The sequence below is a fragment of the Chinchilla lanigera genome, unplaced genomic scaffold, assembly GCF_000276665.1.
Source record: "Chinchilla lanigera isolate Chin_1 unplaced genomic scaffold, ChiLan1.0 scaffold00055, whole genome shotgun sequence".
NCBI lineage: Eukaryota > Metazoa > Chordata > Mammalia > Rodentia > Chinchillidae > Chinchilla > Chinchilla lanigera.
The window spans coordinates 14,148,566-14,167,614 of NW_004955456.1; the positions used below are offsets into that span (position 1 = coordinate 14,148,566).

General features: G+C 47.3%; 1 protein-coding gene across 3 annotated transcripts; it reads left to right on the top strand.

Moving 5' to 3' along the window:
- The first annotated feature begins 918 nt into the window (after window positions 1–918).
- On the top strand, window positions 919–18,188 carry Bcl7b (B-cell CLL/lymphoma 7B). Of its 3 annotated transcripts, none has more exons than XR_262902.1 (6): window positions 919–1,105; window positions 5,685–5,760; window positions 10,172–10,320; window positions 13,598–13,694; window positions 15,761–15,931; window positions 16,837–16,916. XR_262902.1 is itself a non-coding variant. In XM_005396784.2 (6 exons), exons 1-6 carry the CDS (start codon window positions 1,014–1,016, stop codon window positions 17,245–17,247), a joined length of 609 nt encoding a protein of 202 aa, XP_005396841.1. In that variant the 5' UTR covers window positions 919–1,013; the 3' UTR covers window positions 17,248–18,188. The 3 variants fall into 3 exon arrangements, 2 of the variants coding, with proteins under 2 accessions (XP_005396841.1, XP_013376029.1); XM_005396784.2 differs by lacking the exon at window positions 10,172–10,320 and adding an exon at window positions 17,155–18,188; XM_013520575.1 differs by lacking the exons at window positions 15,761–15,931; window positions 16,837–16,916 and adding an exon at window positions 14,529–15,754.
- The last annotated feature ends 861 nt before the right edge of the window (window positions 18,189–19,049 follow it).

Consider the following 19,049-nt stretch of genomic DNA (forward strand, 5'->3'; position numbering starts at 1 on the left):
AGGGATGCTTTGCCACTGAGCTAAATCCTGAGCTCCCCCACCGCCTTGGGGACTAAGCCCAGGGCCTTTGCACTGAGCTATATTCACAGCCATCTATATTTGAGACAGGGTCTCCCTAAGTTGCTAAACTGCCCAGGCTACACTCAAACGTGATCTTCTTGCCTCAGACTCCTGCTTTTGGGAATTACAGGCACGTGCCACGATGCCCAGCACTAAGCCCTTTTTAAAAATCCAGACAAGGTCTCACAAAGTTGCCCAGGCTGTGCTTGAATTGGAGATCCTCCTGCCTCAGCCTCCAGAGTAACTGGGATTACAGGCCTGTGAAACCACACCTGGTGAACCAAAAACTCTTTAAACGTAAAAACTTATCCTTGTTACTGGGCACAGCCATGCTCAAAATATGAGTCACTTAATCAACAGCTGCCGAATTACATGACAGGGTAGTAGAATGCTAAGTAGAAGAAGAATATCCCCAAAAGTTTGAACTGGATGTTGGAAAAGAAGTTCGCTCATTGAAGAGCTAACAGAACTCCAGGTGGGAAACAGGTATGTGTGAAGGTGGGAAGACATGCTGAAGCCAGGCGTGAAATTCCCTGTGACTGGAGCACTGTCTTTTTATGTGAGGTGCAGGTCTGGGATAGTGTACAACCTCAATTCCATCGCCGTCGAGTGCATAAGATATTCACTGAAGCAGAAAGAGCAAGTGGGTGGTGATCTCCGAATCCCTTGGAAAAGACCGAGGACCCCGCCCAGCAGCAGAGCTTCGCACCTTGCCCTGTGCACAGCACGTGCGGCCCGCTCTCCTCGCACCCCATCCAGCGAGGAAACCCTGGGGACGCCCGGGGCGGGGCGCGCAGGCGCGCTGAGGCCTCGAGCCCCAAGGGGCGGGCGGGTGCGCGCTCTCTCGCGCACGCGCGCACGGAGGGGGCGACGGCCGCCGTGACGCTCCGGCGGCGGCGCGTGAGGCGCGCGATTCCCCGCGTCTTGGGACTAGTGTCCCGGCCGCCGCCGCCATGTCGGGCCGCTCCGTCCGGGCCGAGACCCGCAGCCGGGCCAAAGACGACATCAAGAAGGTGATGGCTGCCATCGAGAAAGTGCGGAAATGGTGAGGGGCGGGAGCTGAGGGTGCGACCTGGGCAGTTAAGGGCCCAGGCCCTGAGGAGCGCCGCACTGGCAGGCGGGGTGGGAGCCGAGCGGCCGGCGCTGGGGGAGGGGGGCGTAGGAGGAGAGAGGAGTGTGCGCCGGAATCTGCGTGAGGTTAGAGGGCGCGCCGGCTGTAGCCAATCAGAGAGCCTCCCCGCTCGCGGGCCCGCCCATCTGTCGCGTCCCCCGGCTTCCGGCTTCCTGTTTCGCCCAGCTGGCGGATCCTGGTGTGGCGCACCTGACCCTGGGGACTTTCCTGCCCAGCTCGCATCCGGGTGTCCGCTTCCGAACTGACCGTTAATGGTAGTGAATCATCGTGAAGTGGTCTCGGTCTGCCACACCGAGATCGCTGCACGTATTAAGTCGTTTAAGTTTGACGGGAAGTTTCTCGGGCAATCTTAACTGCCATAGGAGCGAGTGTGGTCGTCAGAATGGAAACCTCTTTCCTTCCTCGAACGCCGGGTTCTCTCCCCATGCGCCCTTGGGAGACATTTTCTTTTGGTGCCCTGGGAGCCGTCACTTAGGCCTTTTACGGCATCGGTAGCGTTCATCGAAGACGTCGATCGCGCGACTGTTGCTTTTGTGTTTGTTTTGCGGTAGTGAAGATTGAACCCAGGGCCTTCGCCGTGGGCTGCATCGCCAAGCCTGCCTTTTTTTTTTTTTTTTTTTTTTTTTTTTTTTTTTTTTTTGGTTTTTCTCCGGTACCGGGAACCGAACTCACGACCTTGCGCATGCCAGGCCGGCGCTTTTGCCGCTGAGCTAAATCCCCAGCCCCAAGCCTGCCTTTTTTTGAGGGACTGTTTTGTGTCAGCATCTCTGATGCCCTTAGCATATTAAACTTCACAGCCCAACTCCTGAGCCCTTTTCTCTGGCTGATTAGTTCAGGTAGGTGTTAACTTTCTCCAGGAACTCTTCTCTGGCCCCTCGCACTCTTCACACTCTCGGCCCTCGGGACGACAGTACCGTGCACTGTGCTTATTGTCCCCTTCCCCGCAAGACGGAAATTGTCTCTCACTATACTCAAGGGTTTCATGTATACTTGAGACTCAAGTATTAAGTAGTTTAGGTGTCCCTATTCATTTGGGATCCTCCTGGATTTTGGTGCAGCCTAAAAGTCAGCATACATCCCTTCTTGCCATCTGTGTCCCAGCAGCCTACGTCACAGGGGGTCCTCTCTCACTAGCAGTCTTCCTTCCCTGGGATCGGTAGTCTCCCTGCCTCTTCCTTGCCCATCCCCCAGTCTGGTCATGTTGTACTGCGTGATTTTGTTTTTGTCACTTCCAAGTACCAAACTCGAGCTTTTCAAAGCACACAGCATGGCACTCCACCGCGTCCAAAGTGATGGTTCTGCTTTGGTGTCTTTCTGTTTCTGAGATAATCACCAAAGAACTTCCTTCCTTGTCCGGCTCTTTCCCAGATGCTAGTGGCATGCTGCTGTGCTGAGAAGGTGCCTCACATCCTGCGCCCATCTCTTTAGCTAGTTAACTTCTAGCTCAGCTCTGGAGTTGCCTCCCCAAGGTTACTTTTTGAGATTCCCAGTCTAGGTCAGGTCCTTTTCTTTTTTTTTTTTTTTTGGTACCGGGAATTGAACTCTCCACAGCTGTATTAGATTGAGCTGCAATACATTATCTGTGTTTGACTTTTTAACATGCAAAAGTGATAATTGAACTAGGTGACACATGCTTGTAATACCAGCTACCTGGAAGACTGAGGCAGAAGATTGCCTGAACTCAGGGGTTTCAGATCAGCCTGGGCAAGAGAGAGACCCATCTCTTGGGGGAAAAAAAGGGAAGAAGGAAGGAAATAGTTAAACCTAATGATTAAGTACTTAGTAGTGAAATGATTTGGTATGTTTCCTGCTGGACCGCAGGCTCTAGGAGGATAGGGAGAGATTCCTGGGATCTAGCATAGGATTCCCTGCATTCCTGGAGCCCAGCAGAGAATCTTGCCTATTATTTATTGAAAAAATGGGGAAATGGAGTGATCTAGTCAGGAAATCATTCCAGTTTCCTGAGCTTTCAGCTCTTTCTTTCTGTTACATTACAATTTCTCAGGGCACCCATTTGGTTGGAACTGGAGGAATAGTGGGCAGTGTATTTCTCGTGCTACCAGGGGTGGCAGTACCTTCGGCTGTGGCAGAAGTGGGTAACTCAGGGCTTTGGTGAGGATAAGAGAGAAATGCAGGTCAGAGCTGGCACAGGAGTGGGGCAGCCAGATGTTTGTCATTCTCGTTCTGTGGTGTGACTTGAATTTTTGCTGAAATCCCATTTTACAGTTTATCCGTCCAGGCCCTTCAACATTTTGGTGCATTTCTAGCAAATCCTTTCTTGCCTAAATTAGCTGGAGAGGATTCTGTTGTCTGTACCTGGTCATGCTGATGGATAAAATAAATGCTTTATGAAGTTAAAAAAAAATAGCCAGGCATGGTGATGCACACCTGTAATCCCAGCACCTGGGAGGCAAAGGCAGGAAGTTTTTGAGTTTGAGGCCAGCCTAGGCTGTGTAGCAACAATCTGTCCTTAAACAAACAAATACAGTCAAGGTGCCAGTTCAGAACAGTGAATTTAGTTTAATCGGTTCTAGAATTGTCAGGCCTTAAAGTGATTTAGAGAAAGCTGGGGGTGGTGGCACATGCCTATAACCCCAGTATGCAGGAGGCTGAGGCAGGAGGGTCACTGTGAGTTCCAGGCCAGCCTAAAGTGTGAGATCCTGCCTCAAAAAACAAAAGAGAGATTTAGAGTGACTTTAGGTGAGACAGCCATCCCACCCTGTGCCTTTGTACATACGCTTGTTAATTACTGTGGTTTTCTCCTTCATTGTGATACAGTGAGAAACAAGAATTTCTGTGATGCTTTGAACTTCAGAGTTGAAAATTCAAAAATTTCTTTGGAATAGTTTCCTCTTCTATATGTTGTCACCCAGAATGGCAAGGGATCATTTCCATGGCTGTCACTTCCCCTCCTGCAGCACATGTCTTCCTTGTGATAGTTTAATCCCTTGGAGGGACCTTCAGGTGGAGGGAGAAGAGGCATAGTTAGTTTCCATGATCAGCTTAGAGCAATTAAAAGATTTTTTCTTAAAATTGTCATTGTCTTTTTTTTTTTTTTTTTTTTAACCAGCATTGGAGAATAAACCCAGGGGCACTCTACCATGGAGCTATAGTCCCATGCCTTTTATTTTTTTGTTTTGATATTTTGTTTTGTTTTTTAGCTATGTTGTTTTATCAGTCTTTTTACTAATAAAATTAGTAAAAAGCTGTCTAATGAGACAAGTCATGTGTGTACAAGCCACTTGGCAGTAAGACATACAAATTACAGCCCAGTTGGTACTGTGTTAATTCTAGCTACTTGGGAGGCTGAAGCAGGAGAATCCCAAGTTCCAGGCCAGCTGGGGCAATTTAGCAGGACCCTGCTTCAAAATAAATTTTTATTATTTGTTTTTTGTTTTTTTGAGACAGGATCTCATTATGTAATTCAGACTGGCCTCCAGTTCACTCTGTAGCCCAGGCTGGCCTCAAACTTGTGGAGCTCCTCCCTTAGCTTCCTTGAAGAGGATGTACTGAATAAGAGCCAGAACTCACTCAGGTGGTATACTTTATTTACTTACCTTTCTGGTTTGTTTGTTTTGTTCTTTTTTTTTTTTTTTTTTGGAGACAGAGTCTCACTATGCAGTTCAGGCTGGCCTCGAACTCGCAATGATCCTCTGGCCACAGCCTCCTGACCTGAATGCTGGGATTACAGGCTCGCTCCCCAACACTTGGCTTTTTTTTTTTTTCTTCCAGTTTTTTTGAGACAGGATCTTCCTGTGTAGCTCAGGCTGGCCTCAAACTCATGGGAATCCTCCAGCCTCAGCCTCCTGAGTGCTGGGATTACAGGCAGGCGTCACAGACTGTGCAGTATACTTCAGAAGTGTGGAACTCACACTGGGCACAGTGGCACTCACCTGTAATCCAAGCACTTTGGTAGACTTGAAAGTTCAAGTCCCTCCTGGATAATTTAGAGAGACCTTGTTTTAGAATAAAAAATAAAAGTGGTAGAACATCCCTAGTTTGATCCCTAGTAACACACGCACACGCACACGCACACGCACTCACACATTTGATAAAAGCACACAAACTACCTCATACATAAATGAAAAAGAATGTGTGAGCTGGGCTTGCTGGTGCATGACTGTAATCTCAGTTTCTTGGGATGCTGAAGATCACGTGGTTGGGCCCAGACTGGGCATTTAGCAAGATCTTTTCTCAAAGTGGAATAACAAAAGGGCCATGGGACTAGCTCAGTGGTAGAGCACCTGCCTAGCACTGAGTTCAGTTCCCAGCACTGCAGGAAAAAAAAAAGAAATGTGTTGTTTAATCCCTTCTCCAAAATACCCTCAGACTGCTGTCCACAATTTGATTATTTTACTGTTCCCAGCAACACTTCAGGTATAATCTGACGACACTGGAATTGAAGGAATGATCTGCTAAGAAATGGAAGTGTACAAGTTAACGAACAGGAAATTTATTTTGTGTTATATTCTAAGAATTGCCTTTCTTTTAGGGAGAAAAAGTGGGTGACTGTGGGTGACACATCCCTTAGGATATTTAAGTGGGTTCCTGTGACAGACAGCAAGGAGGTAAGTGTGGAAGAAAATCCAGACAACAAAACGGTATTGTTCCCTCTCTGCCTGTGTCTGTCTCTCTGTCTCTTTTTGATTACCTCTTAATAATGAAGAGATTAGCTGGGTGTGGTGGCACATGCCTGTGATCCCAGCACTCGAGAGGCTGAGGCAGGAGGATCATTGTGAGTTTGAGACCAGCCTGGACTACAAAGTGAGCTCAAAGCCAGCCTGACCTGCATAACGAGACCCTGTCTCAAAAGGACTAACTAACTAACTAACTAACTAAATACATAAATAAATAAAATCTCTCTCTCAAAAAAATGAAGAGATTTATTTCTCCCAGTCGGAGTTGAAAATACTTGAAGGTGTCCTCTGTCATTGTTCCACACGAGGCCTCTCTTTAGTTTGTCCCCCTTCTTGCTTTCCCTTAGCCCATGCTGCTTTCCCAGGGCTTGACAAGTGGCAGCCCAGGCCTGTTTCCTGCATGGCATTTGTCAGTATAGTGTCTTGACACACAGCAGTGCCTCCTGAGCCCACGGCCTTACATGTGCTAGGCCAGTGCTCTACCAGTGAGCTGCACCCCAGCTGATACAGACCGTTTTTGAGACAGGGTCTCACTAAATTGCCCAGGCTGGAGTCAAGCTTTTGATCCTCCTGCCTCAGCCTCCCAGGATGTTGCGATTACAGAGGTGTATTACCATACTTGTCTGATAACCTGTGTATTGTTGAAAAATGCATAATATTGTTTCATATGTATGTATATTATATATAAAACAGATATTTTACTATAAACTTCTATTTTTTTGTCTTTTGTTCCACCTTGATTTTGAGCACTGTTTGTACAACTGGAGCTGTCCCTGTGGACTCTGGTGTTGTGTTCTCTTTTTTGCAGAGGCTGTGGTTGGCTGCACAGTCCCTGGGTGATAAACACTCTTAGGGTCTCCAACTTTTTTCCCCTAGTTGTTGTTTTAAATTTCGAATCTAAAATATAGAAAAGAATGTAAAACAGAATTGTACGGTATAGTAAATACAAAGCTAATATCCTTATTACCAGTTGCCTAGGTCAAAATATACAGCCTGGTGCAGTGGCACACTCTCATAACCCCTGTTACTAGGGAGCCTGAAGCAGAAGGATCACAAGTTTGTGCCCATGCTGGGCAATTTCGTGAGACCCTTTCTCAAAGTAAATTTTTTAAAAGCCTGGGGATATACCTCAGTGGTAGAGTGGCCCCCTGGGTTTGAGCCCAGTGTGGGAGTCGGGATAAAAGGATATTGCTGCCAGGTGTGATGGTGGGCATCCGTGATTCCAGCACTTGGGGCTGAGGCAAGGGATTCACAGAGTTTGAGGACAGCTTGGGCTACATAGTGAGACCCTGACTCTGAAAACAACAACAACAAAATTGCCAACTCTCCAGAAACCTCTGTATCACTCTTACAGACAGGCTTTTCCCATCCCTCTGGAGGTAATCACTATCCTTGCTTTTCTTACCTCTTCTCCAGTCACTTATAAACATTTTTAACTTGTTTTGTTTTGTTTTGCAACAGGGTCTTGCTGTGTAGTTCAGGCTGGCCTTGAGTTCACTGTGTAGCCCATGCTGTCCTCAAACTCTCCACCATCCTCCTGCCTCAGCCTCCCAAGTGCTGGTATTACAGGTGCTGGTATTACATGCCCAGCTTAAACATTTTTAACTATATAAGCAGCATATTTTTGTGGGGGTTTTTTTTGGCCCAGCATTATGTTTATAAAAATTAATCCATGGTATCTTTTAAGCTCTTTGTTCATTTTCTTCCCTTTCCACTTCCCTTTCTCTCCTAAGAAACGACATCTTGCTGTTTTGCCCGTAGTGGCCCTGAACTCTTGGGTTTAAGCCATCTTCCTGCCTCAGCCTCCCTAGTAGGAGACTAGTCACTTCCAGGTTTTTTGTTATTTCTTTTTATTTTGTTTTGCAGTATTAGGGATGAACCCAGGCACATTCTACCAATGAGCTATATCCAAAATCTTTTTTTGGAGGCAGTATCTCAGTAAGTTGTCTAGGCTGGCCTTGTTTGTGATCCTCCAGCCTCAGCTTCCCAAGTAGCTAGCATTACAGGCATGTGCTACCATGCCTCAATATTTTTGTTATTGTTGTTGTTGTTTCTAAGACCAAATGGCATCCAGGGGTAATGAGAATTATAATCCTGGAAAGCAGAGATTTAAGCAGGCTCAAAAATGTGCTCCCTGTACCTTTTCATTGCTGTGTGGTGTGCCATTATCCGACTGTTGTCATCCTTTTGATTCTCTGTAGATGGACATTTGGCTTGGTCTTGCTTTGGGGTGAGGGCAGCAGTGATCCTACAAACATTTTTTGTTCAGTATCCAGGTCAGTGTGTTGTGAATTTTCCCAGGAATGTGGTTCTAGGAGTAGGATTGCCAGGCCCTAGGGTCTGTGTACTTTGCCCTGTTTCTCTAATGCTGATCTCTTCCAGAGTGGTTACGCACATTTATATTCCTTCCAGAAGGAAGGAGCTTCCAGAGAGTTCTTCATTGCTCCAAATCCTCACCAGCTCATGGCACTGTTAGACCTAGGCATAAAGGTAGCTCCTTACGGTTTTCATCTGATAACTTACTGTGTCATTGATAACAAGGATGAGTACCTAGTCAGTGATAAGTCTTTTGCAGTTTTTTGTTTTTTGGGTTTTTGTTTGTTTGTTTGTGTTTTTCTTTCCGTACCAGGAATTGAACTCATGACCTTGTGCTTGCCAGGCAAGTGCTGTGCCGCTGAGCTAAATCCCCAGCCCCCATCTTTTGCAGTTTTAGGAAGTGCTTCTTTAAGTCTTTGTGCATTTTTCTGTTTGGTCAGGTAGTCTTTTTCATCTAACTTACAGTAATTCTGTTTATAGTGTCCCAAGTAACTGAAATGCTCGGTTTTATGCAGACAGTTTTAATAATTGTAATACTTCTTGTTTTTGTTTTTTTGAGACAGGCTCTTACCAGATAGTTGAGACTGGCTTTGAACTCACTCTGTAGTCCAGGTTGGCCTTGAACTCGAAGTGGTCCTTTTGCCTCAGCCACCATGCTTGGCTGTAATGATTGGTACTTCTAAATTAAGTCTTGGGGGTGGAGAGGCTGGGGGTTGAACCCAGGGCTTTCCAACTGAGCTGCATGCCTAGCCCTTTTTTATTCTTTATTTTTTTAAATTTTGAGACAGTGTCTTGCTAAACTGCTGAGTTGCTGAGGGTGGGCTGGAACTTGGCATCCTCCTGCCTTAGTCTCTCAAATGTTATAACTACAAGCGTGCAACACTACACCTGGCTTTTGTATCATTTTGGCCTGTCATTCCTTCTACCAGTATATGATGTCCCTTTTTGCCCCTATGTCCAGCCCTTCAAGTTTTATCTTGTCCAGTTCTAGAACTTCTAACCTGTTCTCTTTTTCTCTCTTTCTCTTTCTTTTCTTTCTTTCTCTCTTTTCTTTTCTTTTCTTTTTTCTTTCTTTCTTTCCCTCCTTCCCTCCCTCCTTTCCTTTCCTTCCTTTCCTTCTTCCTTTCTTTCCTCCTTCCTTCTTCCTCCTTCCTTCCTTCCTTTCTTCCTTCTTTCTTTCTTTCTTTTTCTTTCTTTCTTTTTTTCTTTCTTTTCTTTCTTTCTTTCTTTCTTTCTTTCTTTCTTTCTTTCTTTCTTTCTTCCTTCCTTCCTTCCTTCCTTCCTTCCTTCCTTCCTTCCTTTCTTCCTTTCTTCCTTTCCTTTCTTTCTTTTCCTTCCTTCCTTCCTTCCTTTTTTTCCTTCCTTCCTTCCTTCCTTCCTTTCTTTTCTTGCTTCCTTCCTTCCTCCATCCCTTCCTTCCTTCCTTCCTCCTGCTTCAGCCTTCCGAGCACTGGGATTACAGGCGTGTGCCACAGAACCCAGCTTATTTATTTATTTGGTAGCAGAAATCAATCTTAGGACCTTGTACTTGTCAGGCAGGTGCTTGTGCGAGCTGCATCCCCAGCCCTAGGATTAGGGTTAACTGTGACAAAAATCCCACAACTTTTTTTTCTTTTCTGTCACTAGATTAAGCCCAGACCCTTTCTAATGCTAGACATGCAGCTTCCACTGAGTTATACCCCAGTCTTTTTTGTTTGTTGGTCTTTTTGAGACAAGGTCTTGCTATGTAGTTCATGCTGGCCTTGAACTCTGCTCTGTAGCCCAGGCTGGCCTCAAGCTTACGGTATTCTCCCTTCCTCAGTCTCTGGAGTGCTGGGATTATAGGCATGTGCCACCATTCCTAGCCATTTTGAGCTTACTGATGCAATTTTCACTCATAAATCTCTTCTTCAGTTATATCTATTTCTACTAGACTCACTTTATTTTGATTCTGAGTGATTATATTTTTCATGCCACACTTGCTCAGTTTGCAGGGTCAACCTACCTTTCTGAGGAGACTCACCGTGTTTGGCTTCCATCCTTTCAGGCATCAGTATTGTCTTCTGTGGACGCCATGGTGCTGGAGCTGCCCGGTGTTGGGGGTGCCTTCTGTGTGCCTGTGTGCCTGTGTGCCTGTCCTCGTTGTTGGCTACTCTGGCTGCTAATCTGTGATGCCAAGCCCCGGCTTCCCTCTAGGTGAATTTAGGGGATGGGACTTGTGCCAGGGCTCAACCTCCCTGTTTGCCCTCTGCCATCTTATCCTTCCCTGGGGCCCCAGCACCCTTCCTCTGGGGCTTTTTCTGGAGGCAGCCATTCCCAAGCTTGCTGGCACCCAACAGTACCCAGGTGAATATCTGGGGGCTCCAGGGTGGCCCTTTGCTCCCCAACAGCTCTTGTTGCAGTGGTGCTCTCATCTGGTCCTTGAGCGCTGAGGTCAGGCAGCGGAATCTTGCAGGCAGTTGTGTATGTGGGACAGTACTCCCTCCTCCCTGAGACTCAGCCACCCCGGGCTTCCCTCCAGGTGCGTGCAGAGCCTGTGAACGCAGCCAGCTTGCAGCCATTCAGGAGGGCACTGGCGATAATCCCCAGTTACTATCCCCTGCACACAAAGCCAGGGCCTTTTCAGGGGAGCCCTCAGCATCCCATGTTGGGGTGGAGCGGATTCTGGAACACACCTGGTCTGCCGTGTTGCTGCTTTGCAGGCTGCATGTTCACACTGGTGGACAAGCTGCCTGTAGGTGAAGAATTCAGTATTATAATAAGTAAAGTTTGTTCTAGGTCACTCAAGGGGTAAGACAGGATGACACTGTGGTTTTGGCTGGTGCTTTGTAAGTCTCTTCCTTCTGATCATTTAAAGGGGCAGCAGCTTTTCCTGCAAGGATAGCTGATTAGCCCTGGAAAGCACTTGCCAAGCAGCCAGCTTTCTTCCAGTGTTTGTGCTGACTGAGCTGGGGGCTAGGGTTTTCTAGCTGATCTCCCTTCCTGGCAGTAGGAAAGATAGAAAGGAAAAAACTTTGAAGGAGATCAGGGAATGGGACAGCTGCAGATGGGACAGTCCATCAGCACAAATCTGGTACAGGTAGGGTTAGTCGTACGTGTTCATATTATTTCCATTTCGGTTCATAAGCTTTCAGTCTTTGAAAGTATTCTCCTTTGGATCCACAAACTTTAAGGACTTCATCCTTGGGAGATAATTATGATGTGTTAATGGTATGTCTATAATGTTGGGTATTGCAGTATTGTTTGTAATATTTAAAAATTTCAAGCAAACTAAAGATTATATTGAAGGAACTCACAAAGTTAGTGCATACCCAATTGTGTAAAGCTTTGTAACACTTACAAAAGATGCCATAGAACCAGACATTTTGGTGTACACCTGGAATCCTAGCACTCTGGGAGGCCGATGCAGGAAGATTACAAGTTCAGGTGCAACCTGGGCAACTTAGTGACTTAGCAAGACTTTGTCTTAAAGTAAAAAAAATATATAAAAAGAGCCAAGAGGATAGCTCAGTGAAGAGTCCTTAGGTTCAATCCCTAGCACTGCCCTTGCCCCACTTACAGAAAGTTATTCAGTTAAATACAAAAATGTTCGGAATATAGTGAGGGAGGAAGGAAAAGCAATTATAACACATACAGTAATCCCTTGTCATATAAATATGTGCAGGTTGGCTCTGCAAGTGATGTTCTTTTTTTCCTACATTTTTAGAATTTTGTATAGTGAATATGTTTTATGTGAACACAGACTCACTAAAGTGTAGGTGGCACACTGCAATCCCAGCACTTGGGAGGCTGAGGCAGGAGGATCACTGTGAGTTTGATACCAGCCTAAGCTAGGTAGTGAGTTCTAGGCCAGTCTGAACTATATAGTGAGACCCTGTCTCAAAAAACAAAACAACAAAACATAATCACTAAAAAGGTAATAGTAAAGCCAAATGTTGGTGTGGGTGATATGAAACTAGTACATCAAATATGTTGTTACATCCTTTCTATTTTATTTTTTGTGACACTGGGCTTGGAACCTAGAGCCTTGTGCATGTACAAGAGCCTTTACCACTGCACTGTGCCCTCACCCTGCCTTTGTCCTTGTAGAAAGTAGTGAGGTACAGTATACTGTATTTCAAGAACAGTAATATGGGATCTTTTTTTTTTATTGAGACAGTGTATTGCTGTGTAGTCCAAGCTAGCCCAAACTCAGTATGTAGTCCAATCAAAATCATGGTGGTCCTCCTGCCTTACTCTCCTGAGTGCTGAGATTATAGGCATATACCACCATGCCTGGCTCTGTTTATACTTTTGAACTAGAAAGTATATGTTTTTACAAATTTATCTGAAGAAAAAAAAAAAAACAAAAAACAAATCTATCTGAAGGAAATAATTCAGAAAAGGAAAAGTTGAGCATTAGGGCTTTATACTAATAAAGTAGTCATAAGTAAGCACAGTCTGAGTTAAAGCTAAATGTCCAAGAGTTGGGACCAGATTAAATGAATCATGGTCTATAGAATATTTCACAACTATTAAAAATAGGTCTCTGTAACATATGTAGTAAAATGGCAGTGTTTGCAATTACATTAAAATTACATTTGCATGTGAACAATGAAGTTAAAGACAAGGTCTAGGGATGTAGTTCAGTGGTAGAGCACCCGTCTAGTTTGCACAAGGCCCTATGTTCCATCCCCAGAGCTGGAAAAAAAGGAAGACAGTAAGGACACACATGAATATATATAGCTGACTTATGTAGAAGCTAAATTGTGCTACTAGTATGTCTCTAATAATTAACATGTATAAAGGGGATGAACTGGTAAATTGGAGCTGACCCAGATTTATACATTTGGCTTTTGAAATACTGTCACTTGGAAAAGCTTGGATTATTTCCTTCACCCTGGCTTGCTGGTTGCAAGCTACCACTTACCTGTGGTTCCCCTACCCATATGAGCTACATCCTGCTTGACAGAAATGATGTTAGAGGCACAGGCAAACATGCAGTGACGATTTGGAATGCATGGGGATGACGCTTCAGCAGTAGAACTAGTGACGGTCCTTTTGTCCTGTGCTGCAAGGATAATAGGTGTAGGGACTCCTTTTGTCCCACTCGTGGTCCATCCTTATCTTCTGCTAGCTGAGACAGGATCTTCTCAGATGAGCGTGTGTTTCTTGCCCATCCACACAGGGAAGGGCTATGTGGAGCGTGTGTTCAGAGCAGAGGAGAGCTCCAGGGAGCTCCAGGGGAGGCAGAAGCACTTGCTGCTCACTTGATTCAGCCTATTTGCCCTAAAGAGTTTTGCACAGATGCCAAGGCTTGAGAAGCACCTTGGCCAGGATTCTGTTGTCCTTGGCTCCCTGGAATCTCAACCCCTCTCCTTCCTGTTTAGTCCTATTCCCCCAACTTTTGTGGGTTCTCACTTAGACAACCTTTCTCCTTCTTTGTGGGTCTCCTGCTTGGCTCTGTCATATTCCTCTTGTTTTCCTTTTCTAGAAAGAAAAGTCAAAATCGAACAGTTCAGCAGCCCGGGAACCTAATGGCTTTCCCTCTGATGCCTCAGCCAATTCCTCTCTCCTTCTTGAATTTCAGGGTGAGTTGCATCTGTATGTCTTCCTTGCAGGAAAAAGGAAACTTAGATGATCTCCTAAGAATAAGAATCATTTGCATACCATCTCCTTGCCTATGGTTCTGCTGGTATTTTTCTAGGCACTTTACACAAGTCTCTTCATTTACATCTCACAGTAACTGCAAGGTAGATGACAGTAGCCTCATTTTCCACTGTAGGAAACTGGAGTGATGTGTAAAGTTACTCAACTCATACATTGTAGACCCTGTGTTGGGGCCTGACGTTCAGGAGCAGAAGCTGCTTTACTTTAGGTGATGTAGTTAGGTGTCATGGTAGGCTACCCAGAGCAAGGCTCTGTCTCCTAACCAACCCACCTGTGTCAGCCCTGGAACCACAGTGCCACCTTTCAGTGCCCTTTTCAGCTACGTGGCAGTCATTGTTTATGAAGCACTTCACTTCTGTTTCTCATTTTTATTCATCAGCCTGTGGTACAAACCAGGTAGTTATTGTCATCCGCCTTTAGGAAATTGATGCTCACAGAAGAGTTCCACAGCTCACAAGTGACAAAGCATTAGTCTTTTTATAATAGAATCCACTTGAGTGTGGAGGAAAGAGGTCTTTGTAGAAGTGAAGACTACAGTGGGCTTACAGGCTTCTCTTTGGAACGAGACTTGGAGTCAGCCCAGCATGCAGCAGCTGCCCCGTTTCCACCCCACCCAGGTCAGTGGCATATGGGAAGGAGAATACAGGAGACGGTTCTCTAGCTCTGTGTAGGGTGTTTAATAATTAATCACAAGTCTCTGGAAGGCTTACGAGGCCACATTTCCTCAGTCTGGTCCTTGTCTTCTCTTCATTCAGGAAGTGGTTAATGAACTCCTGCTGTGTGCCCGGTACTTACTGTGTGTTGCATGTGGGAGTCACAGAGCCTGCGGAACAGCTGTGTGAAGCAGTGAGCGCAGGGTGCACAGAGCCCAAGAGGAGCATGTTCCCCCGCAGGAGCCAGGGAGCAGGACTGCTGCACTGCAGGTGTAGGGCTTTCCAGAGAGCCTGGGCGGGGAAGTCACAGCAGCACAGAGGACTGTGTCTGAACAGCCCTTGGGTTAGCGTGGAGCTTGCTGAAGCCCAGGCTGCTTGTGGCAGAACAGCAGGCAGTGAGGGCAGAAATCAGCTGGACTTCGCATGTGGTGGTTGGGCCTAAGTGGCATCCTGTAGGTGGCAGGGACTATGCCAGGGTTTGGCTTGATGACTCTGGCGTGGTGTAAGGGCAGGGCACTCAGTGACTGTCACACAAGCCCATGCAAGAGACGATGAGGCCTTGGGGCTGGGGCTGGGGCTGGGGCTCAGTGGTAGCATGCTTGCCTACCATGCACAAGGCCTTGAGTTCAATCCCCAGTACCACTTACAAAAGACAGTGAGGCCTGAACTAAGGCAGCAGGAGAGGACAGAGCAGGCTCAAGTGACCTCACAGCAGGAGGAGACATCAGTCGGGTGACCAGCCCTGGAGGGAGGGAGGGACAGGACAGAGCTGTGGTCGTTTTTAATTTAGATGGCAACTTTGAGCCTTCAGAGAGAGTGCCCAGGTTGTAGTCCCTTATCTGTGGGGAGTCAGGCAGCCAAAAGCATGAACTGACCACCTCCAGACACCAGCCTCCTTCAGGTACCCAAGAGTGCCAGGCTAATGCTGGCATTTCCTGGGTGATGTTAGAAAGATGGGAAGTACTGACTGTGGCCGCAGCTCCACCCTTTCTTCCGCTGGGCAGTGAGAAAAGACCAGGCCCAAATTGTAATTGGTGTTAATGAAGAAGCAGCTAAATAAGCATAACCCAAACCTCCCAAAGTCTGAAAGATTTTGATGCGTTGGTGCTTAGAATATGTGTGGTCAAATAGAAAGTAATTAATTCCCTTAGACTCTGCAGAGAATTGGCAGTGCACAGAAGCCCCCCCGGGGGGGGGCGGCAGTGTCTGCAGTATTGACACAGTGTCCACTGTGCTCACGGCTGCCTGTGGAGATGCCAGCTTCCCAGCTCTGGACTGAGTGTCCCTTGAACATGACTGCCCCAGCTGGTGCCCTTGCTGTGTTTGGTTTTCAGATGAAAACAGCAACCAGAGTTCCGTGTCTGATGTCTATCAGCTCAAGGTGGACAGCAGCACTAACTCGAGCCCCAGCCCTGAGCAGAGCGAGTCCTTGAGCCCCGCACATACCTCTGACTTCCGCACTGATGACTCCCAGCCCCCTACTCTGGGCCAGGAGATCCTTGAGGGTGAGTTGTGGGTGACCCTGGACAGCATCACAGAGGGGCTTTGCCTCTCACCTGATTTTTCTCTTTAATGCCAGCATTTGGGAGACTGAAACAGAAGGATCCCTAGTTTGAGACCATCCTGGGCTACACAGTGAGTTCAGAGTTGGCCTGGACTAGATAATGAGACGCAGTCTAAAACTGATAGAATCAGATGTCACCCTAAGTCCTTCCAATGTCAGAGTTTATACTTATTGCATTATACCCTGGGATTTGTTGGTATAATAGATGTGTATATGTCTTTGGCCCTTGGTAGCTTCTGTGGATCTGTGACCTGTTAAGAGTAAGCTGCAAAATAGAACTGGTTTCACTGCTGGGGGTGGTGGCACATGCCTGTAATCCCAGCACTCAGGAGGCTGAGACAGGGGAATTGTTGTCAGTTGGAGGCCAGCCTGGGCTACTAAGTGAGCTCAAGGCCAGCCTGAACTACATAGCGAGACCCTGTTTCAAAAAGACCAAAAAAAAAAAAAAAAAAAAAGAACTGGTTTCTCTGTGGGTAATCCCTAGTGCAGCTTACATTTGCTGTGTACTTAGTATTTTTCATTCACTGTTGGGCTCTTTCCATGTACTGTTTAGTTCCTGTAGCAGCCCTCTCCTAACACTGGGATAGGAGTCAGGGTTGCGATGCTTGGGTTAGACAGTGGGGAGGACTGGCTGGCGGCTCTGACTTAGCCGTACTTTTCCCGTCTACCATCTACCATTAGTGACTGTGGCTCCTCACCAGAGTCCTGGCCCTACTAGGCCACTGTTCCTCCATCTTCACAAATTCACCTCCTTGTGATTTACGGGACAGCTCCCCAGGGTGAGGCCGAGACTCCCGGTCTCTTGCCTCTGTGAGGCCCGCACTTGGGTTGACCTTGCTTTTTCAGAGCCTTCCCTGCCTGCCTCAGAAGTTGCCGACGAGCCTCCCACCCTTACAAAGGAAGAACCAGTCCCGCTGGAGACCCAGGTAAGGAGGCCCTTTGTCCTTCCCTGTTTCCAGGGCAAGAAGGACAGCTTTGCGGTGAGGTTGCATGGACATGTTGAGTGTGCTCAGGTGGGCTGCGGAGCCAGGCAGGCTGCATCTCCAGGTCTTGGGAGGGAAGAGGGTGTCTTCGAGGAGGCAGAGGGCAGACCCAGGATGTCACTGGGTGTGTGTGAGCGTCTGTCACCACGGGCCCCACCTCTTCTGGCTCTGCTCCTTCTAGATGGCTGAGGAGGAAGACGACTCCGGTGCCCCACCGCTGAAGCGCTTCTGTGCGGAGCAGCCGGCAGTGCCGCAGACAGCCTCTGAGAGCTAGCACTGCCCAGTGCGCGCCTCCTGGCCCTGCCTCTATTTATTGCATTCTGGCTCTGGCTGTGCAGTGTCACTGGGGTTAGGGTTGCACCAGGGTCCAGAGCCTGCACATGGGAGCCCTCCAGGCTGGAAGGCCGGCATAGGACCTAGGATTATAGCGTCATCGTCTTGTCCCTGGCACCTGTGTCAGCTTGCTCCTGGGGAGAGGAATGCTTATGTCCTTTTGCACCCGAGCAGGCTGGAGCCTCTGCCATTCCAGGGTTCGTCTGTCACCTCCCGGTAGCGTTCTCTGCTCCAGAACCTCTGGGCAGAGCAACTGGCGCTTCTTCAGGAGAAAGAGATGTGGAGGGCACCTCTGGGGAAGAGAGTGCCTCGGTTACTTGAACTTGAACGAAGACTGTAGGTTGTGGGACTTCTGCCCAGCCTGGGCCCGTGGTCACCTTTAGAGGACTGGGTGGAGACGTGGGTGGGCTGGGAGAGGCTCCTCCCCCGAGAAGGAAGGATTTTTCTTGCACAGGCCACGAAGTCCCTGCAGGTTTCTTGCCATCCTGGCCCTTCTGCCCGGTCCTCTGGAGGTGCTGCCTCTCCTGGGTGCTCCTGCTGCCAACAGCCCTGTCCCTGTAACTGTCCTGGCCCCTCGAGTATATGCACACACGCAGCTTCCTGTCTTCACCTGTACGTTTCATTCCAGTGTCCCCTGCCTCCTGCCACCACCCACCCCAGCAAGGGTTGAGGTTCTGACAACAGTACCCACCTCTACAGTACTCCTCAGCTCAGACTTTGTAGAAAGTTCCCTTTTTTTTGAAATCTGCATGTTCAATTGAACTTTGTGATTTTATTTTTTGTTTAAAAGAAGTTTAAGAAAATGGAAATGGGCAACAGCAAGTGAAGACTTATTTTAGCACTGAATAGAATATTTTTAAAATTAAACTATTTGAAATACGTCCTGTTGATACCTGAGTTCTTCATTCTCCGGGGGCTGGGGGTGGGGTGGCTGGTGGCTGTACCGTCCCACTGCAGAGTGCTCCCGCTAGCGCGGTGCGAGAAGGCTCAGAGACCCCTTCGCCGTTGGCGGCCTCTCTTGGCTTGCTGAGAGCACTGAATGTAACCAGGTGCTTGGGACAGATTCCTGAGTTTACTTTTTGAATTTGTGGTAAAATACATGTAATATAAAATACCCATTGAACACCTTCAGGTTTTTTAGGGGCTAGGGATATAGCTCAGTGGCACAGGCGCCTGCCTGGCAAGCACAAAGTCCTGAGGTCAAATCCCGGTACCCACGCAAAAATAAAACTTAGGTTTTTTGAGACAGGGTGTGTACATAATCCAAGATGGCTCTGAACTCACTATGTAGCCCAGGCTGGCCTTAAACTCACTGTGATCCTCCTGCCTCTGCCTTCTGGGAGTGCTGGGGTTACAGGCATGGGCCACTGCACCCAGCTTCATTTTAAACTAAAGTGTACAGTTGAGTGGTACTTGGTACATTCATGATGATGTAGTCATCACGACTATAGAGCTCTGAACTTTGTCATTACACCAGACTAAAACCTTGTACAAGCCTGGCATGATAGCCCATGCCCATAGTCCCGTCTACTCAGGAAACAGGCAGGAGGATCACCATGTCCAAGGCCTGCCTGGGAGAGTTAATGAGATTCTTACTTCCAGAAATAATAATATAGCTCAGTAGTACAAGCACTTGCCTCACAAGTGCAAGGTCCTGAGTTTGATTTCCTGTACAAAAAAAAATGCAGGCCAGCAACTTCACCACCACCCTAGAACCTTGATAAGATGTGGGTTAGGATGAGA

Excerpts from the sequence above, each read along its gene's own strand:
- Bcl7b (XM_005396784.2), top strand. The coding sequence starts at position 1,014 with ATGTCGGGCCGCTCCGTCCGGGCCGAGACCCGCAGCCGGGCCAAAGAC. Across the intron at positions 1,106-5,684 it reads ATCGAGAAAGTGCGGAAATG|GGAGAAAAAGTGGGTGACTG; the intron begins GTGAGGGGCGGG and ends CCTTTCTTTTAG. Across the intron at positions 15,932-16,836 it reads GGGCCAGGAGATCCTTGAGG|AGCCTTCCCTGCCTGCCTCA; the intron begins GTGAGTTGTGGG and ends TTGCTTTTTCAG.